General features: G+C 40.9%; 1 protein-coding gene and 1 pseudogene across 2 annotated transcripts; both read right to left on the reverse strand.

The window, feature by feature from the left end:
* Positions 1–349: 349 nt before the first annotated feature.
* Positions 350–10,342, reverse strand: LOC115691887 (acyl-CoA-binding domain-containing protein 4-like; annotated as a pseudogene).
* Positions 350–24,245, reverse strand: LOC115691881 (acyl-CoA-binding domain-containing protein 4). 2 transcript variants are annotated; one of them, XR_008815971.1, is made up of 19 exons: positions 24,034–24,245; positions 23,011–23,081; positions 22,217–22,280; positions 22,043–22,126; positions 21,193–21,387; positions 21,023–21,100; positions 20,613–20,723; positions 20,380–20,446; positions 19,555–19,616; positions 19,226–19,365; positions 18,727–18,853; positions 18,528–18,642; positions 17,881–17,969; positions 17,634–17,717; positions 17,376–17,558; positions 16,637–16,792; positions 16,118–16,177; positions 15,367–15,653; positions 350–608 (listed from the first exon to the last, which is right to left on the reverse strand). XR_008815971.1 is itself a non-coding variant. In XM_056309142.1 (18 exons), the coding sequence occupies exons 1-18, from the start codon at positions 24,193–24,195 to the stop codon at positions 15,465–15,467; spliced, it is 2,037 nt and encodes a 678-aa protein (XP_056165117.1). In that variant the 5' UTR covers positions 24,196–24,245; the 3' UTR covers positions 15,124–15,464. The 2 variants fall into 2 exon arrangements, 1 of the variants encoding a protein (XP_056165117.1); XM_056309142.1 differs by lacking the exon at positions 350–608 and having other exon boundaries at positions 15,124–15,653.
* Positions 24,246–24,975: the final 730 nt, after the last annotated feature.

The following is a 24,975-nucleotide window of genomic DNA, read 5'->3' on the forward strand; positions in this document are numbered from 1 at the left end:
TATGCATGGGTCTGTAGTGCAAACATTTTGCTTTCCTCTCAATAAAGAATAAGATGAACAACACGAGCTTCTTTCGGATGTGACGCTTCACTTTGATCTCAAATATCAATCTCGGGCCGTAGTGATTAGGCTGCGTGATCGATATGCATGGGTCTGTAGTGCAAACATTTTGCTTTCGTCTCGATAAAGAATATGATGAACAACGTACTGGCACCATGCGCATCTACAATGAGTTAGAACTCGTAAGGCAATTTGATCCTTTCCCGGAGGGAGACTTGATCAGCATTCAGCAATAAACATATGGTCGATACGAGAAAGATCAATCACAATTAAACAACACCAAATCCAATGCGAAGGAAAAATGCCAGTTTAAATTTATATTATAGGAAAGTCACAAAGATGAATGTCCAAAAAAAGAAAAGTAATTGACACTGTAGATGCCCGATAGCTTTAGTATTTCTCACTTAATATACTCAATAGCTGATGAGGCAATGACATGTTGACAACCTATACTTTCTCTCTCTCTCTCTCTGTTCACATTACATAGCCCTGACTCAAGCCAAAGAACTAAATCTACAACAAATTCATGCAAAAATCTTAGGCATCACCTTTTTTATTCTCTTCATACAAAGAACAGGGTTTTTTTTTTTTTTTGGTAACCGAGGTGTCCGGGCCAGCTTGCGCGCACCTCGACTATTCCTCGGGAGAGACTAGCACAGCAACCCACCGCCATAGCCCCCCACTTAAATCACAAGTGCTCAGCTGGGGAATCGAACTTGGGACCAGTGCGCCTAGCCACACAATCCCAAGTACGCCCTAACCAACTGAGCTACCCATGGGTGGGTTACAAAGAACAGGGTTAAATGGGCAAAAAAGGAAAAAATCTTTGGTAAAAGCTGTCGACGTTGTGGAGGACTCCGAAAATTTCAGGCATCGTCAACTTTTGGGCTTGGAGGTGTTCCGGTGATCCAAGTCCACATTCCGCTGGAGTTCTGCCTCTGCTTTGCCATTAGCACAGCTTGTTCGGAAGCAGCCTTTTGTCGCTGGAGGAGTTCAAGCTCCTTTTGCAACGTCTCCATCATTTGCAGCTTCTGCCTTAGTTCTGCCACATCGACCTGCCAGAACATATCGAGCATTACGTAAGTGAAAAAGAGAGTAGCCTTATGAATTTCGATTGCTAATCAAAAGCCTACTTCACACGCAGTAGTCCATGACTCTGATCCGGTTAAGTGCCTGTGTCAGTGTCAATGTGGAGTTTAGCCTGCAAGGTGATTGATTATATAAAGATCTCCCCTGGTTAAAGGCCTAAACCAAATCCTATTCCACGCCCATACTGCAATGCCTGTTCTGCATTTGGGTCGATATATATTTATAGTGGAGCATGATTAACACAAGTTGGGGATTTCTTGGGAACCATTGCGATGAACAAGGCAAGGTGCGACCGCATTCAGAGATCATAAAAAATGTACAGTAGAGGCATCAAATCACTTCTCAGAACTTTGCTGTTACTTCTAGAGACAAGAAGAACTAATCCAAGTGCAGAACAAGGGAAGTGGAGTTTCTAAGAACCAGCAAGTACCTCAAGTTTGAAACACCTTGACTGCTCTGCGGCAAGCTGACCCCGCACAGACTGAAGCTCCTGCATGTGCAGTTAAATATGTTAAGCCTTGTAGCCCTTCAATTTTCAAGGCAGAGAAGATTATTAAACATCAAACCCGAGGACTCTTGTAGATGTTCCAGTTGGTAAACAGAGCCTGTGATATCTCTGCCGTGATCATTTCGAGACTTTGAGTCCATTTAAGTGAAGAATTTCCTTGTTATGCTATCCATACAAGACATTCCACTAATACGAACTATATTTTAAAAAGCACTAATAAACAGCCTTTGTTCAATGGCTTAGTCTAACTATACACGATGGACAAAGGATTGTCCACTTTTAGCCCTGAGACTAGAAAACAAATTCCTACAATGCTAACGTTTCACGGAAACTACGTTCTTTCTTTATTATAAATTAAACAGAGTGCTCCAACAAAGGGATTATTTGTTACAAAGTTGTCCAATAAAGATTACAGTCAAGACATACAAAAACAAGCCATACCTTGTACAGATCGGTGTTGCGAGCCTAGGCTTCTGAGATTTCTTGCTTTAATTGAAGAGACAACAACTTCTCCTTGCTGAGTGAAGATTCTACTTCTTCTTTCTCTGCCTTGAGGGTTGCCAAAAGATGCTCTGCAGTTCCCTCATTTCTTGATTTCTGTCCAGGATATAAATCAGTAATATGAAGAAATACAAAAGGCAGAATACATTACTTAATGTTTCAGCACTTGAACAGTAACTTTTTTATTTTTTTTTCTTTCTTTTTTCTTTTTCTTTTTTTTCTTTTCCCTTTCCTTTTCTTTTTTTTTCTTCTCTCCGCCGCCGGCCATAACCGATGCCGGCAGAGATCGCCGGCATCCGGCGAGGGCCACCCTCGCCTAGGCTGGGTGAGGTCGGCCTCGCCAGATTTGGTGAGGGCTCGGCCCCACCGGCCGCTGGCGAGGCTGACCTCGCCCAGCCCAAGCGAGGGCGGCCCTCACTTGACGCCGGCGAGGGCAGCTCCGCCTGAGGCCGACAGCCTCCGCCGGCCCCGGCTAGGGCTGGCAGAGGAAGAGAAGGAAAAAGAAAAGGAAAAGAAAAAAAAAAGAAAAGAAAAAATAATAAAAATAATAAAAAAGTTATTGTCCCGGTGCCGGAACAGTAACTTTTTTGCCGACCGACGGGCATTTTGGCCGCCCGGCAACCCAGGCTCTTATTTGAGTCTTTTTGGGCACTTCGGGCCCTTCTTTAAGATCGATTAGGCACTTCATGTCCTTATTTGACACTGTCCACTTTGGATACCAAATTGAGAAAACGCTTCCACTTAGGGTACCAAAATGAAAATTTCCCATTTTTTTATTATTAAATAGTCATTTTTGCAAATTTTTTTTCAATGCCGGCGAGGATCATCGGCGACCATCCGCCTTGCCCTTGGCCACGAAGTCCCTAGGCGAGGCCGTTGCGGCCTTGCCGGCGGCAGGCGAGGCCGCGAAGGCTGTCTCGCCGACCGCGGCGAGGCGGTCTCGCCAAATCTGGCGAGAGCCTTCACCGCAACGAGCGAGGCAGCCTTACCAGATCTGGTGAGAGCCTTCGCCACCTCGCCCGCAGCCAGCGAGGCCACAAAGGCCTCGCCAAGGGCTTTCGCGACCGCAAGCATGGCAGCCTCGCCAAATCTGGCGAGAGCCTTCACCGCCACGCCCGCGGCCGGCTAGGCCGCGATGGCCTCGCCAAGGGTGTCCGCGGCAGCGAGCGAGGCAGCCTCGCCGGATCTTGCGAGAGCCTTGGCCGCCTCGCCAAGGGCCTTCGCGGCCATACCGATCGATGGCGAGGTGGCCCTCGCCCAGTTTGGCCGAGGGCGAGGCCTCCGGCGAGGGTCATCACTACCCTCGCTAACCTTGAAAAAGAAAAAGAAAAATAAGAAAGAGAAAGAAAGAGAAAAATTTTAAAAAAAATCAATAAAATAATATAATATAACATTAAAAAAATCCACGTCAGCGGAAAAATTAATTAAAAAATCCACATCAGCTCATTTGCCTGAAATGGCAATCAAGTGATCTATTTTCACCAGAAGTGGCACTCAAATGATCTATTTCACTCCGATGTAGCACTCAAGTGAGCGAACAAAAAATTATGGCACTCAAGTGAGCGCCGTACGAAAGTTATGGCACTCCTAGTGTCCTTATCCCCACATATAGGACAACTGAATGCATCAGAATGCAGTCAACCTCTTATGCCTTAAAGCAAATGTCGTGAGTCACCTCAAATAACAAGCATTTCCTACATGTATAAGAGCTTATCAAGCATTTGAATCAAATAGGATTGACATCACCCATACGTAAAAATAATAGACAGACTAGTATCATATGGTGTAACATGCTCGGTGTACAATTTATTCCTGCTAGCTTATATAATACTAACAAAGACGCAATATAAAGATGAAATTTCACATAAAAGAGATGGCCAACGTCAATTACCCCGGGATCTTTCCCAATATTGTCCACAACAACTTCTCTTCTTCCATCTTTCAACCTGACTCCAAGTCTCTGGTAGCATTCGTCGCATTGTGCACAGCAGAAACACTATCAGGCAAAGGACTTCCGATTGCCTTTGCCAGTAGTGTCGATTTGTGGCTTGGTTTAAGAACATTAATCTGAAAAACTAACCCCATTAGAATGAAAGAGGAAAATCCACATCAAACACATAAAACACATAAAATATAATGAACCTCATTGTTGTAACGCCCATTATATCCTCCAAAAGATACATTGACATCTTCACCATTATAGGAGCTTACAACCAAACTCAAACCCTGCCGTCAAAGATTCAGACAATGATTTCATAACTGAAGTGTTAAAAACTTTTTCTTTTTTCCTAAAGAAAGTGCTAAAAACTTAAAAGTATGTATATCCCAAGAATTCCAGAAGAAAAAAGTACACTTGTGGTCTTCAGTAAGCAAACATATGACCACACAGATAAGGAAAAAATGTCGGTAGAGTGAAATTTACCTCACTAGCAACTGGAATGCGCCCTTCGACAGAGGTCACAACAGACCAAACTAATGTAGACATGTTCAGGACAACGGTTTCTGATACCCCTGCAAGAAGTTTCGAGAAAGAGGTAAAATTCCAGACAAGAATGAAGCATACAAACGCAAATAATACCAGCATTGGGAATGCTCTCAAACAAGCAAATACAATTTCTAATGCAACAAATTTGGTAAAACGAATTAGTACTCATGTCCTTAGACTAGAAAGTTTGTTAATGTACTGTTTTCTGCAGCAATTTAGTTACTTCATGCAGGGTCTGTCATCAATCTTGCTTCACAAAAATGAATGGTTCTTGTGTCACCTAAAGGCCTCCATGTAACAATCCATATGGACTCTGACCAAAATCATAAGTGCATCTTCAATGAAATTGTTGTAAGCTATGATTGGTCACCTAATTCTCTTCATCCAAACATTGTCCACGGTGCACTTTCTAGATTTTCCTAATCTTGAATTGACAATTCCTAATCTCAAACGCAATCATCACTCAGGCCTATTCTCTTTTTCTACTCGTGAAAAAAAGAAATCTGCTGCACTATTTTACTTGAAACATCAGTACCAGAAGTTTCGTAATCAACAAAAGTGTTGCAGATTCTTACCGCTCTTATTGTCACCACCACCAACTATAAACCAATTCTCTCCAATAGTTACACCTGCATGTCCAGCCCTTGGAGTACGTATATCACCTTGCTGTGTGGGTCTTGACCATTCCATCTAGCAAAACCCCAACGCTTAACATTAGAAGATATATTCTTATAGGAAACAAGATGCTGTTTAGACTGAAAGAAGTAATCTTACAGTTTGCAAATCAAGGACATGTAGATCATTAAAACAAGTAGCGTGTGAACCCCCACCGAAAATGAAGAGATAACGCTCTGCATGTACCGCAGCAGCATGATCAGACCTTGGAGAAGGAGGAACACCCCTGTGTCCATCATATTCAGTCAAAATTTATGTAAACTTAAAAGCTGCTTTTGAAGCTAAATGCTACATGAATATCAGGAAGTTTCGATATTTCCATTAACAGTATGACTACACTAATCTAGTCAGGAAATAAGAACTGTTAGCAAGTAAGTTTGTATAATTGTATGTGTGAGATTTGGTGGGACCACTGTCAACTATTCTAAAAGTTTAAGCTATTAGATGAAAACGTGGTTTAATATTTAATTATTCTAATACTCCCCCTCACGCTCAATATGGTCTTTTTGGCTAGTGCTAAGCGTGGACATATTTAATTGGGAAGGCAAATGATGCGTGGAAAGATTTGAACTCAGGACCTCATGCTCTGATACCATGTAAGATTTGGTGAGACTACTGTCAACTGTTCTAAAAGCTTAAGCTGTTAGATGAAAACGTGATTTAATATTTAATTATTCTAACAGTATGCAAAGTTGGTTCATGAAGAGAATCACTATATCCATTTACATGACCTTTAGAATATAAGCAACATATGCAAAGAGGCCCAGTAGGAGCAGCAGAAAAATTAATTCAAATGTCCATCGAGGTATGAAAGATAAAATCTCATTGCTCCCACAGACACACACAAGAGTAAGGTTTCTCATTATATCAGCTGAACAAAAAAAAATCAACTTACGCAACATCAAATTCATCCCAAGTCATTGTTTCAAGGTCAAGTATATGAAGATCATTCAACAGAGATCTTTTTGCATCTTGCCCACCAAATATCACTAAGCTAGCGCCAACCAGAGTTACTGATTGACCTCCCCAGGACACCTGAAAATGATTGTTTCAGATGTGAGACCACGCCAGCAATAGGAACAAAAAGGGATGAAACAAAATAAAATACACACAGAAGTAACCTTCAAATTGTCACTCGACGCTAGAGGAAAAAGCAAAAAAGATAACTTGTTGGATAATGCTTTTGCGCATGAGATGAGACAGTGATGAAAAGAGGATATTCATACCGGTGGTTTCCCATAAGTCTTCAAGATTGACCAAGTATTAGTTTGTAGATCAAATGCTCGCACTGTCAACCAGAGAGTAGGTAATTTTATTAAAAAAAGAGAGTAAGAACTAAAACAAGCTAACTGCAAGATTACATCAGAAAGTAAACGTCACATTGCACTGATCATCCCAATGGTCATTAACAGAAAATCATACAGGGCAGAAGGCAATATCCAGTTTACCCTGGAGTATGGATCAATCCGATATGTGGAAGAAAAATGAAACTAGGTATATTAAGGGAAGGCCTCTATGAAATATATAAAGTCAGAACAAGATATGTCCATTTGGTTATGTTCTCCACAATATGCTCTAATACGCTAGATGCTTAGGTTCAATGGGTCATGCTGAAGTAAAAATTCTTCTTTCGGATGCTTTGAGACGTCATCTAATTAAGTAAGAAACATATATTCTGAAAGTATGAGTCATGTTTCTATAATGGAACATTGGGAACACTGATTCTAGGGCTCCAAATTGCTAGAGTACCACAAAACCCAATTTTGTTTTCCAAATCACGCAATGCTGAGGGAATAGTGTACTACAGAGTCTGAGAGATATATACTTCTAACCAATTTACCAAAATGAATTAACTTTGATACTTGAAGACAACTGTATATGAATGTAAAATATATCCCATAGTGTCTTCTGGCCAGTATACATATATCAAAGTCGTGCTGGGCTGGTACTATCCTTTATAACCATAAACAAGATATATACAAGTCTAGACTCTAATAGGCACAATGTTTCATTCAAGATTCACATGAGAGTGATAGTGGCAGTCAGGAAACCACGACAAGTTCCAGTTTACCAGAATTTCAATAATTTCATTCTTCCCCCCACTCTTTAGAATTTCTTTCACGATTTTATTAATGAATAAATCTAGATGCTTGTACCTCGTATGGTCTCAGAAGGATCTTTTGTGTGTCCAGCAACTGAAATAAGCTTATTTTCCCAAGGTATCTACAAGGACAAGGAACAAAAAGTCATCATCCAAAAAGAATCTACTAGGGCCACAAATATTTTTTTTTTTGGTAAGGAAACTAGGGCCACAAATATTGGTCCGCCCAGATTTTAAAAAAGAGTTACGTTTTTTGGTCCAAGACATTTAAAGACTTCAGAATTTTCTTATTCTCCATTGGGAGTGGATATTGCTATTTACCCACCAGTGAATGACCAGCACATGGAGCTAAAGGTCTGGAAGGTTGTGACTCTGCTGAATCAACCTCGAACCCTGCCTCTACTCTTGACCAAGCCCAGCTCCTCAAATCCAGAACCTGCATTCATTGCGTCATACGAAACAAGATGTAAGGGAAGCTGTGGCCGTACACATCCAGGGTATTACACTCACGTCAGCTGGTTAGCTTGATAAGATAAAAGGAATCACTAATACAAAAAAATTCTGGATGTGCACTGTGAGAAGCTTGAATGGGCAAAGCGTGTATTATTAGTAATCAACAGATACCGCTAGTCCCATCCATTGACTATTAAGATCACCAGTAAACGTTTTAGCAAAAAATAGATTACCAGTAAATGAATAGAAAAAATCTATTTTCAAGTGCACATTATTTGCTTACATGAAGATCAATTAGGTATCGTCCACTGGTTTCCACCATATACGTACATCTTGTCTTGAATGATTGCTGCTCCATGCTGCAGATTGCATAACCATCAGGTTCAGTTTAATTTATTTGTCCAAAAGAGATCACCATGTTTCACAGAGAGAGAGAGAGAGAGAGAGAGAGAGAGAGAGAGAGATGTTAACACCTCATAGCATGCTCTTGGACGTTGACCGGATGTCAGAGGTACAATCCATTGATCATAGACAGCAACTGATCCTAGACTATCAGAAGCAGCGTCTTTGTCCTGAGTTTCACTCAGGATTCCATTTTCAGTGGATGCAATTTTTGGCTCAGTAGTACAGACACCATTCTCAACCACCGGGTCCACTTTTTCAGTATGCTGTAAGGGATACACAACAAAACAAATCATGGGCCAATGCAGAGTCATTGGTTTGAAAGCAACAAATTAAAAAAGCTAGCCATGTCCATATGCCAATACAGGGGATCTGACCCTCAGGCCATATGAGGTGGGCAACTGATGTAGAGTTTAATGTCGGCAATGACGTAAAAGAGAGACAATTGTGATGTAAGTGGCGGAGCAAGTGGTGATGCTGAAGTGTCAAATATATGCCTCAGATACTCTGCTGAAAGTTGTAAAATAGAAGGCATAGTGGGGGCAATACCATGGCCTTTCTAGTGCAACATCACTGATCTAGCCGCATAGACACCCAAATGCCAAACTATCTGGCTGTCTAAATCCCACGTTAATGATACTTCAGTTAAAAGATGGTAGAAATAGAAGCTATATGGGATATTGTATATTCTGAGTTCTACATCACTAATAACTGTCTCCATGCTCGAAAAACCAGCCTATTCTTTCTGTTTAAAGAAAAAAACTCCTTCAATTTTGCTCGTCCACATTGTGCAACATGTACATGAGAAGCTTATGGATCATGGAAGATTCCTATGTCAGGGTATAATAATGCGAAATTCAGAAAAGAAGGATATACTGACATTCATTTCCACATTAACAACGGTTCCGAAACAGGCTCAGAAACATAATTAGATGCTCTCGAGTACCAACCAGGATCTTCGTCCTACAATAACAGCAAATCAACAAACATTGGCTGTCAAGTCTTAAAAACACCTTACCCATTCAACATTAAAGACAACTATTACTTACTAACCTCCAACATTTTCACAAATAGTCGCATTGCTTCTGTAGACGCCATGTTTCCTAGGCCATTCCAACTGCATAAACATATTGCACTCATCAGAAACCATAGTTTAACCGATAATAAGTCGACACTCTGCAATCACTTATACACTAGAGCTATCAATTATCACAACTAGTCCTTGTCCTTATCCTTCTCCACAAAATTGAAAGTGAAATTCTGTTCTAAACATATAGAATAAACATCTAGTCTGAACAACATGATATCATATATGAAATCTTATAATACATGGGATAATATAAGAAAAGCATTTGAAGTTGTTTCCTTTGTGATACACAGGAAAAGAGGAAAAACATGAATGCACATAAATATGGATCCAAATCAATTGCTTTCAGTTACAGCTCTAAAGCTTTCAAGTTTGAGAAGCTTTCCAGCACATATGCATTGCAAACCAAAGCAAAAAAGTAAATAGAACTTTCTGGTACTATCCTGTACTACATGCACACTATTCAACTCAACCACAAATAGAACTCTAAAAACATTAACTTGACCACTGCTTGATTCAACTCATGAAATCGAGAGGAATCGATATCTCATATAATGAGGGCAATGGCAATAATAACTCCAATCAAGTTAAAGTCGTGAATCTGGAAAAAGACAAAGGTGAATAAGATGAGTTGGCATCAATACACGTTACAGCTCTTGCCTTACAGAAATAAATCATATGGAACGAGGGGAGTGATCATGCTTGTATATGTGTCCAAGAGATAGACGGGCTGGGGTTGCAGCATAATACAAACCTAGTCCATTTACTTTGCTCGACAGGGCTCCATCCTCTGGGTTTTGGTACCGTACAAGGTCCAATAGTTGCCTGTAACAGATGCATAATCAACAAAGTGTCACCTTGACAAGTTAGTTCTGGGCAAAGTATTATCAGGATGTACTGGCAGAGAAAAAAAAAGATGTAGAATATACAAGGGAGCACAAATTTGTGGTAAATGAAACAAATTCTAATTGGACAAATACATTATAGAGACCAGTCACAGTTTCCTGCTCTACTCACCCGAGGTACCAGAGGCTCAACAACAACTACAAGGCACTTCCCCCTTCAGAAATTCCAAACTTGTATGAATGAAGGAAATATAAAGGAAATATAAAGGCCAATTATTTCCAATTTAATCCTTGCTGCTTTTATCTTGTTTTCAGGACAGATCGATCTCGACGGCATATGCCTCACGACAAGCCCACCTGGCCCACCTGGGCTACAGTTCATTTCCCAGTGAGGCCGTTACACCGTTACAACAGGTGGATCAAAAGGCATTCGAAGTAGCGTAAGCTTAGAAGTTCCAATCAAATGATCCAGAAACACGTCACCACATACAAAACAGATTCGTCGAATGAACTGCTGCATTACTTGGTTAACAATCAGCTAAGCAGACTTGCGGAGATCAACTCGAACACCGAACCATGCAAGAATCAAATCATCACAAATCGGAACATCTAGTCTCACAAACAACAACGACATCCCGCACAAACTGGCGAAGCCGCGGCACGATCTCAATTCAAACGAAAAATCTCACGATTCAAACGAGAAAATTCTATTTACATACCCTAACCATCACCATTAGAGAGGCCGTCAGGCCATTACAAAAGATATCCACAGAATGGAATAAAGGGGAAAAGGCAGGAGGTAGGAACACAGCGAATAACAAGAAAGAAACTCTGTTTACGGATCCAAAACATCAACGACTTTGTGCACCACGTGCCCTATCTTGACCCCCGCGTCCACTATCTTGACCCCCGCGTCCCCTATCTTGGCCACCGCGTCCAATATCGTGGCAAAGGTAAGCAGCCCATCGCGCAAACGCACGCCCGCCCCCGGCGGCTGCTGGCTTGGCGGCGGTTGGTACGGCGCCCCCTCGCGCACGGTGAACGACTCGCCAAACCTGTACGAGAACTCCAGGACGCCCCTGGTCCCCCCGGACCGCGGCAGCCTCACGGCGTAGCTCATCGCCCTGGACTCCCCGTCGCCGCCCTGCTCGAGCAGCTCCCCGACGGGCACGCCGACCCAGCCGACGTCCTTGTGGCTTTTGCCGGTCCGCTCGGTCTTGATCTCCAGCTTGAGGGTGAGGAGGCCGGCGCGGGCCGCGGCCACGTCGACGGTGAAGGGGGCGGCGAGGGCGTGGTCCCAGCGGGGGCTCGTGCCACCGTCCCTGTGGGCGGGGGTGCGCTGCTCATTGTTGTGGCGCTCGTCGCCGGAGAGGGAGGCGACGACGTAGGGGTGCATCGTGAGGTAGTCTCTGACTTTCTCGAGGTCACTGGCCGAGTTCATCGTCACATACAGGCGCCTGCACTCCATGTCGTCGTCCGCCGCAGCCGCGAAGAGCCTTCACCTTCGAAAGATCAGACAACAGCAGCAACAACCGCCCACGACGGAGAAGATGAAGAAGATGAATGGCGCAGGACCCTCCAAGGCGGTCGAGGGCGCATTTACATACGAGTTTCGATGAAACGACGTCCGTTAAGAGTCTCTAACCGATCAATCTATACGCGTACAAGGACGAAGACTTCCTGAAAATTTTTCTTCCCTCGGGGAAAATCCCAGACACGAGGATTGGAATTTCCGGGACGCAGGGGTCCATCTTGCCGAAGACGTTGGCTTCGTTGATGAGGTCCTTGGCCGAGAGATCGCCGTCACCTTCTCCAGGGGCCCTGCTGCTGCACTCCATGTCTGCTGCCTTTCGAAGAAACCTCTTTGAAAGATCAACAACAACCACCACCGCCCACGACGAAACCGACGATTCTACAGAGAGATTTTCTTTCGTTTTTCTCTGAGCGGGAGAGATTTTCTTTTATATATTCGAGGTTTTGAAGAAACGACGTCGGACAGGACGTATACGCGTCGTGTACTTCAACTGGATCGATCTCTACGCGTACAAGACGAAGCTTCCCTTATTTTCTGCCCGCCAATTTCACGAGAAGAGATTAAGAAAAAAAAGAAAGAAAAGAAAATGAGGGTCACCGTCGGTTGTCTCGAAAGTTTCGGCGCTCGAATCGATACGCGGTTTAATATTTACACATTTCTAACCCTCGCGAAGGGAATTTTCTCGAATGAAAATAAGAATGACGGGAAAGCGCCGGCATTATACCTGGTTTCGGCACGTGGGTCGGCTCCGAGTTTTTCTCGAAACGCGCGAGGAGGATCGTTCGATGCTTTTCGCCTTCCTATTTTGAAATTGTTGGGCGCGGATGTCGAAAGTGTCGAGATCTTGTAATTTCCTTGAACAGGATATTCCATTTTTTTGTCGTCGATTAAATTGATTTTGACGCAAAAGTTAAAATGCGCGGAACATCGGAAAAAAAAGGAAAAAAAAAAAAAGAAAAGAAAAAGGAGCGATGGAAATGAAAAGAAGAAAGAGAGAAAGCGCGGTGGGGGGGTTGGATACGCGTACAAGAATAAAAGCGATCGTGACGTGCATTTATGACGTCACCTTCTTCTTCTTCTTCTTCTTTTTTATACTTCGGCACCCTTCTGGAAATTCCCAGAAAGGTCGATAATTCCTTTTTCTTTTTCCTTTAATTATCTGTGCTTGATCTCAAGTGAATTTCAACTCCAGTTTAAAAAAATTAAAATCAGTTTTTTAAATTGAATGGAGATAAATTAGTGGACTTATCCCAAATTTTTGAAACGCGTTATCCACGATCGGTTTCTTAATGGCCTGATTCCCCTGAAAAATCATCAGCTTTAGGTCCGATCTCGATTTTGTCTCGAGCTAATCTTAAATCTACCCATGTTTACAAAGATCGCTATTAGTTCCTTGAAAATTATCAATATCAGGGCGAGTTAGAGGTTCATTATCGGAACATAAGTCTTCATCGACACCCTCACTTTCGTAAGGGATAACAATAATCTCTTGACGTCGATAATTTTGAAGAAAGCAGTGTCGACTTTTGGACGTGCGGGGAGATTTGGGACTAGAGTGATAGTTCGAGATTTATTTTGAGACAAAAAAAAAGAGAGTTTGGGGCATAATTGGAATTTGACCTAAAAGTTGGGTTCTTTTTAGGGGATTAGCCCGTTTCTTAATCGGACGGCTAATAAAAAGTAAGTAACATCTACTAAATGATAAGATAACATCTAAAATCTAACTAAATGAATTTTAAAACAGCAAATAACATGACCCCAATTTCTAAACTATCACCTGAAAGCAAAATAGGTAAAGAAAAAAAGTTTATTTTCGAGATTAGAGAAAAAAAAATTTGTGATTGCATTGAATGGGGTCAAATTCCGTTCTTTAAGCCAAAATTTAAGTGATATTTCTAAGATTTGAGTTTGGAATGATTGCTTGAAAAAGTCAATTGCTAGAGAACGACACTTAGACGAGATTACAAACTTTGGTTTGACGGGTGCTTTGATTGTAACTGTAGATAGTTGTTGAATCTTGTCTTTATCAATGTGTCTACTCTTTAGATTCAAAGTTGACAGGAAAAATCGTTTTTTTTCTTCGCTTTACTTCTGTCGGCATCGCATCTAAGCTTAAGGCTTTATTAAGTGGTTTCTAGCTTCGACTTATTGTACGGATAACAGTGCAGGCATAATCGATCGCTATGCAGAAATCACATGAAAAAATTATAATTGAACGAGTTTACTAATTTTTAAGAGATAAGTATACTGGAAGTCCTAAACTTATCACGAAAGTGCAACTGATTCCTAAAACTCTCAAAAAGTGCAATCAAGTCATAAAATTTATCACGAAAATACAATCGAGTCCTAAAACTTGTCAAATTAGTCTAATTAAGTCCTTTATTTGATTGCACTTTTTGAGAGTTTAGGATTTGATTCTACTTTCGTGACGAGTTTTAAGACTTTCAGCGAACCTATTCCAATTTTTAGCATGTGCTTGATATAGTTTATTAGATTAGAGTTGCCCTAATAATCCGTGCCAACTTTACCTCGAGTCCCCCTGAAGATTAGTCACTTCTTGGGAACTTTAGCTGTACATAGGAAGCTCCTTCATTCCAAAACTCCAAATGTTGATTGATGCCGCACCGCCATTTCAATTGCTGGCTCTGACATGTTCTCCAGTCAATTCGATGGTTCACATGTTCTCCTTTATACGATACCTTTCTTGCACAACCAATTGCTAAATCTTTTTCCTTACTTGAAATGGTAATTAGGGCAGTGATGACTCATACTTTGTATCAGACGATAGTCTGATTTCTTCGGAAAAATCAATAATACATGAGGTACTTGATCGACATATTACATGGAAAGAGAAGTCAAACTTTCTTCATCAGGTATTATTCACTCCTTGTGTTGGATAATTCTACACCAATTGCATCCTTGTTTATGCTAATTACCTCGATGACTCGCCGACTCTTGTCGATAACATCCTTTCTCTCTTCTCCCTTTCTTTTGCTTTAAGGCAGATCGTTTCGACGCTAGACCGGATAGCCAGCTTTTCCGATTTCTTGTCGATGTGGCTGCATCCTTCGAGAAGCTCCTGGGTGGGGGGATGTGGAACCCACCCGACGAGCTTCTTTCGGATGTGACGCTTCACTTTGGTTTCAAATATTAGTCTCGGGCCATCGTGATTAGGCTGCGCGATCAACAAGCACGGGTCTGTAGCGCAAACATTTCGCTTTCCTCTTGACAAAGAATAAGATGAACAACGCACCAGCACCGTGCGCATCTACATTGATCCTTTCCGTGAGGGAGACTTGATTAGCATTCAGCAATAAACATACGGTCGATACGAGTAAGATCAATCACAACTAAACAACACCAAATCCAATGCGAAGGAAAAATGCCAGTAAGAATTTATCTTATAGGAAAGTCACAAAGATGAATGTCAAAAAGAAGAAAAAAGAAAAGTAATTGACACTGTAGATGCCCGATAGCTATAGTATTTCTCACTTAATAGCTGATGAGGCAATGACAACTATGCTTTCTCTCTCTCTCTGTTCAGATTACATAGCCCTGACTCAAGCCCAATTTTAAGCCAAAGAACTAAATCTACAACAAATTCATGCAAAAATCTTAGGCATCACCTTTTTTATTCTCTTCATACAAAGAACAGGGTTAAATAGGCAAAAAAGGAAAAAATCTTTGGTAAAAGCTGTCGATGTTGTGGAGGACTCCGAAAATTTCAGACATCGTCAACTTTTGGGCTTGGAGGTGTTCCGGTGATCCACGTCCACATTCCGCTGGAGTTCTGCCTCTGCTTTGCCATTAGCACAGCTTGTTCGGAAGCAGCCTTTTGTCGCTGGAGGAGTTCAAGCTCCTTTTGCAACGTCTCCATCATTTGCAGCTTCTGCCTTAGTTCTGCCACATCGACCTGCCAGAACATATCGAGCATTACGTAAGTGAAAAAGAGAGTAGCCTTATGAATTTCGATTGTTAATCAAAAGCCTATTTCACACGCAGCAGTCCATGACTCTGATCCGGTTAAGTGCCTGTGTCAGTGTCAATGTGGAGTTTAGCCTGCAAGGTGATTGATTATATAAAGATCTCCCCTGGTTAAAGGCCTAAACCAAATCCTATTCCACGCCCATACTGCAATGCCTGTTCTGCATTTGGGTCGATATATATTTATAGTGGAGCATGATTAACACAAGTTGGGGATTTCTTGGGAACCATTGCGATGAACAAGGCAAGGTGCGACCGCATTCAGAGATCATAAAAAATGTACAGTAGAGGCATCAAATCACTTCTCAGAACTTTGCTGTTACTTCTAGAGACAAGAAGAACTAATCCAAGTGCAGAACAAGGGAAGTGGAGTTTCTAAGAACCAGCAAGTACCTCAAGTTTGAAACACCTTGACTGCTCTGCGGCAAGCTGACCCCGCACAGACTGAAGCTCCTGCATGTGCAGTTAAATATGTTAAAGCCTTGTAGCCCTTCAATTTTCAAGGCAGAGAAGATTATTAAACATTAAACCTGAGGACTCTTGTAGATGTTCCAGTTGGTAAACAGAGCCTGTGATATCTCTGCCGTGATCATTTCGAGACTTTGAGTCCATTTAAGTGAAGAATTTCCTTGTTATGCTATCCATACAAGACATTCCACTAATACGATCAATATTTTAGAAAACACTATAAACAGCCTTTCTTCAATGGCCTAGTCTACCAATACATGATGGACAAAGAATTGTCCACTTTTAGCCCTGAGACTGGAAAACAAATTCCTACAATGCTAATGTTTCACGGAAAGAACGTTCTATCTTAATTATAAATTAAACAAAGTGCTCCAACAAAGGGATTATATGTTACAAAGTTGTCCAATAAAGATTACAGTCAAGACATACAAAAACAAGACATACCTTGTACAGATCGGTGTTGCGAGTCTCGGCTTCTGAGATTTCTTGCTTTAATTGAAGAGACAACAACGTCTCCTTGCTGAGTGAAGATTCTAATTCTTCTTTCTCTGCCTTGAGGGTTGCCAAAAGATGTTCTGCAGTTCCCTCATTTCTTGATTTCTGTCCAGGATATAAATGAGTAACACGAAGAAATACAAAAGGCAGAATACATTGCTTAAGAAACAAACGCAACAAACTTGGAAATCCAAAGGAAGAATAGTGCACATGGTAGGGCTTCTCAATGGATCAGAAGGCAGTGGACCTCTACGTAGTTTAAGATACAAATTCCTAGTGCTGAATTATTTCAAATCAAAAGGATATCATACACGTACAAGAATTTATCAAGGATACAGATCCCGTGCACAATCAATAACTTAAAACACAAACAACTAGACAAACTTGGAAATTAAAGGGCCAAAACAATGCACATATAGGACAACTGAATGCTTCAGAATGCAGTCAACCTCTAATGCCTTGGATGAGTCACTTCAAATAACAAGGATTTCCTACATGTATAAGAGCTTATCAAGCATTTGAATCAAATAGGATCGACATCACCCATATGTAAAACTAATAGACAGATTACTACCATACGGTGTCACATGCTCAGTTTACAATTTATTCCTGCTAGCTTATATAATACCAACAAAGACGAGATAAAAAGATGAAATTTCACATAAAAGAGATAGCCAGCGTCAATTACCCTGGGATCTTTCTCTATATTGTCCAAAACTTCTCTTTTTCCATCTTGGACCGCTTCAACCTCTGACTCCAAGTCTCTGGTAGCATTTGTCGCATTGTGCACAGCAGAAACACTATCAGGCAAAGGACTTTCGATTGCTTTTGCTGGTAGTGTCGATTTGTGGCTTGGTTTAAGAACATTAATCTGAAAAACTAATTGCATTAGAATGAAAGAGGAAAATCCACATCAAACACATAAAACCCATAAAATATAACAAACCTCATTGTTGTAACGCCCATTATATCCTCCAAAAGATACGATGACATCTTCACCATTATAGGAGCTTACAACCAAACTCAAACCCTGCCATCAAAGAGTCAGACAATGATTTCATGATTGAAGTGCTAAAAACTTAAAAGTATGTATATCCCAAGAATTCCAGAAGAAAAAAGTACACTTGTGGTCTTCAGTAAGCAAACATATGACCACACAGATGAGGAAAAAATGTCGTTAGAGTGAAATGTACCTCACTAGCAACTGGAATGCGCCCTTCGACAGTGGTCACAACAGACCAAACTAATGTAGACATGTTCAGGACAACGGTTTCTGATACCCCTGCAAGAAGTTTAAAGAAAGAGATAAAATTCCAGACAAGAATGAAGCATACAAACGCAAATAATACCAGCATTGGGAATGCTCTCAAACAAGCAAATATAATTTATAATGCAACAAATTTGGTAAAACGAATTAATACTCATGTCCTTAGACTAGAAAGTTTGTTAATGTACTGTTTTCTGCGGCAAATTAGTTACTTCATGCAGGGTCTGTCATCAATCTTGCTTCACAAAAATGAATGGTTCTTGTGTCACCTGAAGGCCTCCATGTAACAATCCATATGCACTCTGACCTAAAGCACAAGTGCATCTTCAATGAAATTGTTGTACGATATGATTGGTCACCTAATTTTCTTCATCCAAACATTGTCCACCGTGGAAGAGCACTTTCTAGATTTTCCTAATCTTGAACTGACAATTCCTAATCTCAATCGCAATCATCACTCACGCCTATTCTCTTTTTCTTCAAATCGTGAAAAAAGGAAGTCTGCGGCACTATTTTACTTGAAACATCAGTACCAGAAGTTTTGTAATCAACAAAAGTGTTGCAGATTCTTACCGCTCTTATTGTCACCACCACCAACTATAAACCAATTCTCTCCAATAGTTACACCTGCATGTCCAGCCCTTGGAGTAGGTATATCACCTTGCTGTGTGGGTTTTGACCATTCCATCTAGTAAAACCCCAACGCTTAACATTAGAAGACATATTCTTATATGAAACAAGATGCTGTTTAGACTGAAAGAAGTAATCTTACATTTTGCAAATCAAGGACATGTAGATCATTAAAACAAGTAGCGTGTGAACCCCCACCGAAAATGAGGAGATAACGCTCTGCATGTACCGCAGCAGTATGATCAGACCTTGGAGAAGGAGGAACACCCCTGTGTCCATCATATTCAGTCAAAATTTATGTAAACTTAAAAGCTGCTTTTGAAGCTAAATGCTACATGAATATCAGTAAGTTTCGATGTTTCCATTAACAATATGACTACACTAATCTAGTCAAGAAATAAGAACTGTTTGCAAGTAAGTTTATACAATTGTATGCAAAGCTGGTTCATGAAGAGAATCACTGTATCGATTTACATGACCTTCAGAATATAAGCAACATATGCAAAGAGGCCCAGTAGGAGTAGCGGAAAAATTAATTCAAATGTCTGTTGAGGTACGAAAGATAAAATCTCATTGCTCCCACAGACACACACAAGAGTAAAGTTTCTCATTATATCAGCTGAATAAAAAAATCAACTTACGCAGCATCAAATTCATCCCAAGTCATTGTTTCAAGGTCAAGTATATGAAGATCATTCAATAGAGATCTTTTTGCATCTTGCCCGCCAAATATCACTAAGCTAGTGCTAACCAGAATTACTGATTGACCTCCCCGGGACACCTGAAAATGATTGTTTCGGATGTGAGACAATACAGCAATATGAACAAAAAGGCATGAAACATAACAAAATAGACAGAGAAATAACCTTTAAATTGTCACTCGACACTAGAGGAAAAAGCAAAAAAGATACTTGTTGCATAATGCTTTTGCGCATGAGATGAGACAGTGATGAAAAGGGGATATTCATACCGGTGGTTTCCCATAAGTCTTCAAGATTGACCAAGTATTAGTTTGTAGATCAAATGCTCTCACTGTCAACCAGAGAGTAGGTAATTTTATTAAAAAAAGAGAGTAAGAACTGAAAAAAGCTAACTGCAAGATTACATCGGAAAGTGAAACCAGGTATATTACTAGTCCCAGCATGATATGGTAGGGAAGGCCTCTATGGAATATATAGAGTCAGAACAAGATATGTCCATTTGGTTATGCTCTCCACAATATGCTCTAATGCTTAGGTTAAATGGGTCATGCTAAAGTAAAAATTCTTCTTGCAGATGCTTTGAGACGTCATCTAATTAAGTAAGAAACATATATTCTGAAAGTACGAGTCTTGTTTCTATAATGGAACATTGGGAACAATGATTCTAGGGATCCAAATTGCTAGAGTACCACAAAACCCGATTTTGTGTTCCAAATCACACAATGCTGAGGGACTAGTGTACTACAGAGTCTGAGAGATATATACTTCTAACCAATTTACCAAAATGAATTAACTTTGATACTCGAAGACAACTGTATATGAATGTAAAATATCCCATAGTGTCTTTTGGCCAGTATATATATCTCAAAGTCGTGCTAGGCTGGTACTATCCTTTATAACCATAAACAAGATACGTACAAGTCTAGACTCTAATAGGCACGATGCTCCATTCAAGATTCACATGAGAGTGATAGTAGCAGTCAGGAAACCACGACAAGTTCCAGTTTAACAGAATTTCAATAATTTCATCCTTCCCCCCACTCTTTAGAATTTCTTTCACGATTTTATTAATGAATAAATCTAGATGCTTGTACCTTGTATGGTCTCAGAAGGATCTTTTGTGTGTCCAGCAACTGAAATAAGCTTATTTTCCCAAGGTATCTACAAGGACAAGGAACAAAAAGTCATCATCCAAAAAGAATCTACAAGGGCCACAAATATTGGTCCGCCCAGATTTAAAAAGGAGTAACGTTTTTTGGTCCAAGACATTTAAAGACTTCAAAATTTTCTTATTCTCCATTGAGAGTGGATATTGCTATTTACCCACCAGGGAATGACCAGCACATGGAGCTAAAGGTCTGGAAGGTTGTGACTCTGCTGAATCAACCTCGAACCCTGCCTCTACTCTTGACCAAGCCCAGCTCCTCAAATCCAGAACCTGCATTCATTGCGTCATAGGAAACAAGATGTAAGGGAAGCTGTGGCTGTACACATCCAGGGTATTACATTCACGCCAGCTGGTTAGCTTGATAAGATAAAAGGAATCAGTAATACTGAAATATTCTGGATGTACACTGAGAAGCTTGAATGGGCAAAGCATGTATTGTTAGTAATCAACAGATACCGCTAGTCCCATCCATTGACTATTAAGATGACCACTAAACGTTTTAGCAAAAAATAGATTACCAGTAAATGAATAGAAAAAATCTATTTTTTAAGTGCACATTATTTTCTTACATGAAGATCATTTAGGTATCGTCCATTATGGTTTCCACCATATACGTACATCTTGTCTTGAATGATTGCTGCTCCATGCTGCAGATTGCATAACCATCAGGTTCAGTAGAATTTATTTGTCCAGAAGAGATCACCATGTTTCAGAGAGAGAGAGAGAGAGATGTTAACACCTCATAGCGTGCTCTTGGACGTTGACCGGATGTCAGAGGTACAATCCATTGATCGTAGACAGCAACTGATCCTAGACCATCAGAAGCAGCGTCTTTGTCCTGAGTTTCACTCAGGATTCCATTTTCAGTAGATGTAATTTTTGGCTCAGTAGTATAGACACCATTCTCAACCACCGGGTCAACTTTTTCAGTATGCTGTAAGGGATACACAACAAAACAAATCATGGGCCAATGCAGAGTCATTGGTTTGAAAGCAACAAATTAAAAAAGCTAGCCATGTCCATATGCCAATACAGGGATCTGATCCTGCTATCTCGAGTGGAGATTGTAAATTTGATTGCTAATAGGATCAGGCCATATGAGGTGGTCAACTGATGTAGAGTTTAATGTTGGCAATGACGTAAAAGAGAGACAATTGTGATGTAAGTGGTGGAGCAAGTGGTTATGCTGAAGCGTCAAATATATGCCTCAGATACTCTGCTGAAAGTTGTAAAATATAAGGCATAGTGGTGGCAATACCATGGCCTTTCTAGCACAACATCACTGATCTAGCCGCATAGACACCCAAATGCCGAACTATCTGGCTGTCTATATCCCATATTAACGATACTTCAGTTAAAAGATGGTAGAAATAGAAGCTGTATGGGACACTATATATATGAGTTCTACATCACTAATAACTGTCTCCGTGCTTGAAAAACCAGCCTATTCTTTCTGTTTAAAGAAAAAAACTCCTTCAACTTTGCTCGTCCACATTATGCAACATGTAAGTGAGAAGCTTATGGATCATGGAAGGTTCACTATGTCGGGGTATTATAATGCGAAATTCAGAAAAGAAGGGTATACTGACATTCATTTCCACGTTAACAACAGGCTCTGAAACAGGTTCAGAAACATAATTAGATGCTCTCGAGTACCAACCAGGATCTTCCTCCTACAATAACAGCAAATCAACAAACGTTGGCTGTCAATTCTAAAAAACACCTTACACGTTCAACATTAAAGACAACTATTACTTACTAACCTCCAATATTTTCACAAATAGTCGCATTGCCTCTGTAGACGCCATATTTCCTAGGCCATTCCAACTGCATAAACATATTGCACTCATCAGAAACCATATTTTAACTGAAAATAAGTCTACACTCTGCAATCATTTATACATTAGAGCTATCAATTATCACAAGTAGTCCTTGTCCATATCCTTCCCCACAAAATTGAAAGTGAAATTCTGTTCTAAACATATAGAACAAAAATCTGGTCTGAACAACAACATGATATCATATATGAAATCTTATAATACGTGGGATAACATAATTAAAGCATTTGAAGTTGTTTCCTTTATGATACACAGGAAAAGAGGAATAACATGAATGCACATAAATATGGATCCAAATCAATTACTTTCGGTTACAGCTCGAAAGCTTTCAAGTTTGAGAAGCTTTCCAGCACATATGCATTGCAAACCAAAGCAAAAAAGTAAATAGAACTTTCTGGTAATATCCTTTACTACATGCACACTATATTCGACTCAACCACAAATATCACTCTCAAGACATGAACTTAACCACTGTTTGATTCAACTCATCAAATTGAGAGGAATCAGTATCTCATATAATGAGGACCATGGCAATAATAAGTCCAAACAAGTTGAAGTGATGAATCTGAAAAAAAAAAAAGTAAATCAGATGAATTTGCATTAATACACGTTACAGCTCTTGCTGTTACAGAAATAATCATATGGAATGAGGGGAGTGATCATGCATGTATGTGTGTCTAAGAGAGATAGAGGGGCTGGGGTTGCAGCATAATACAAACCTAGTCCATTTACTTTGCTCGACAGGGCTCCACCCTCTGGGTTTCGGTACAGTACAAGGTCCAATAGTTGCCTGTAACAGATGCATAATGAACAAAGTGTCACCTTGACAAGTTAATTCTGGGCAAAGCGTTATCAGGATGTACTGGCAGCAAAAAAAAAATTCTAGAATATACAAGAAAGTACAAACTTGTGGTAAATGAAACAAATTCTAATTGGACAATTACATTAAAGAGACTGTCACCATTTCCGCTTCGCTCACCCGAGGTACCAGAGGCTTAACAACAACTACAAGGCACTTCCTCTTTCAGAATTCAAAACTTGGACAAATGAAGGAAATATAAAGGCCAATTATTTCCAATTTAAGCCCCTGTGCTGCCGATATCAGGCCAATCCTCACTATTTTTTTTATCTTGATTTCAGGACAGATCGATCTTGACGGCATACGCCTCACCACAAGCTAAGCACAATCAATCACGAACCTACCAGCCCACCTGGCTACAGTTCACTTCCCAGTGAGGCCGTTACACCATTACAACAGGTGGATCAAAGGCTTTCGCATAAGCGTAGGCTTAGAAGTTCGAACCAAATGATCGGGAACACGTCACAACACACAATACAGATTCGCTGACTCAACCGCTGCATTAGTTAGTTAACAATCAGCTAAACAGATGCGCAGAGATCAACTCGAACACCGAACCATGCAAGAACCAAATCATCACAAATCGGAACACCTAGTCTCACAATCAGCAACGGCATCCCGCACCAACCGGCGAAGCCGCGGCACGATCTCAATTCAAACGGAAAATCTCACGAAGTCGAAACGCGACGCGCTCGTGCACACGGCATTGGATCCGGGGGATCGCGATCGAGACGAGACACGGAGGCGTGCGAATCCGACGCATCGGCCGGGGGGCCGAATCGCCGGAATCCGCCACCGAAGCGCATCGGATCCCGCCCCTCCCCTCTCGGGAAGAACAACGAACAAGCATCCATCGAGGGCGGGGAGGCGGGCGAGCACGTACCTGCTGGTACAAGGCGTAGAGGAGGAGGGCGGAGTCGTTGGAGAACTTGGAGGCGACGCCCTTGGCGGCGGCGCGGGGAGATCCGTCGAAGCCGGCGTAGGAGGCGGCGGCGTAGAAGCGCTCCGGGTACGCGAGCCCCGAGCTCGCTCGAGCCATTGCCATGGCGCGCCTTCCGCTCTCGCTGGCTCGGATCGGAGCTGATCGGCGGGGTCGAAGACACAGAGAAAGAGAGAGAGAGATTTTCGAAAGCTTCTGAAGCTCCTCGGTGCGCGATGGAGGAATCGGAAATCTTGCGAAGCTGTTTATTATTACGGGAAAATGAAGGGCGTTTTTTTTTTTTTTTACTTTTCATTATCATTTGGGAAAAAATGCAAAAGGGCTAAAAGCGAAAAAAAAACGAAAATGAAAAATGAAAAAGCTTAGTGATGATGAAATTGGTACGAGGTTGTCTTCGAGAGACGTGCACGGTGCGCCCGTTACTATAAGTTAGAGTAGAATAAATTGACCTCGATTTTTATTTTTGATGCGATCGCATCTCGATGAAATGATACTCATTTCGGCAATTATTGCGAGAATTTCATCTTTGATTTAATTCGATAAAGTTATACGAAGGTGCTTTTTAATATATTTTATAGAGTTAATATCGCGAAAAATCACACACTCATACATTATGTGATCAGTTTATCCAAAACTAATTTTTTTGACTATTAAAAATTACAAACCGGTACATCTGTGACAATTTTACCCTCTGTTAATTTTCGTTAAATTTTACCGTCAAATTTCCGACTTTGATGACACACCAGTTTGGGGTTTTACCTTCCGTCTATCACAAGTGTACCATTTTGCGATTTTTCGTGACATTAATCCAATTTAACAGAGGGTAAATTTGTTACAAATGTACCAGTTTGGGGTTTTTTGTGGTCAAAATATTAATTTATGATA

This window comes from Syzygium oleosum, unplaced genomic scaffold, assembly GCF_021117445.2.
Source record: "Syzygium oleosum isolate NSW1041296 unplaced genomic scaffold, Sole_v2.1 Sole_v2.03, whole genome shotgun sequence".
Classification (NCBI taxonomy): domain Eukaryota; kingdom Viridiplantae; phylum Streptophyta; class Magnoliopsida; order Myrtales; family Myrtaceae; genus Syzygium; species Syzygium oleosum.

Coding starts and splice junctions, on each gene's coding strand:
- LOC115691881 (XM_056309142.1), bottom strand. CDS start 24,195: ATGGCAATGGCTCGAGCGAGCTCGGGGCTCGCGTACCCGGAGCGCTTC. Junction 21,101..21,192: donor GTCCAAGAGCACGCTATGAG/GTGTTAACATCT, acceptor TGCAATCTGCAG/CATGGAGCAGCAATCATTCA. Junction 18,643..18,726: donor ATGTCCTTGATTTGCAAAAT/GTAAGATTACTT, acceptor GGGTTTTACTAG/ATGGAATGGTCAAAACCCAC.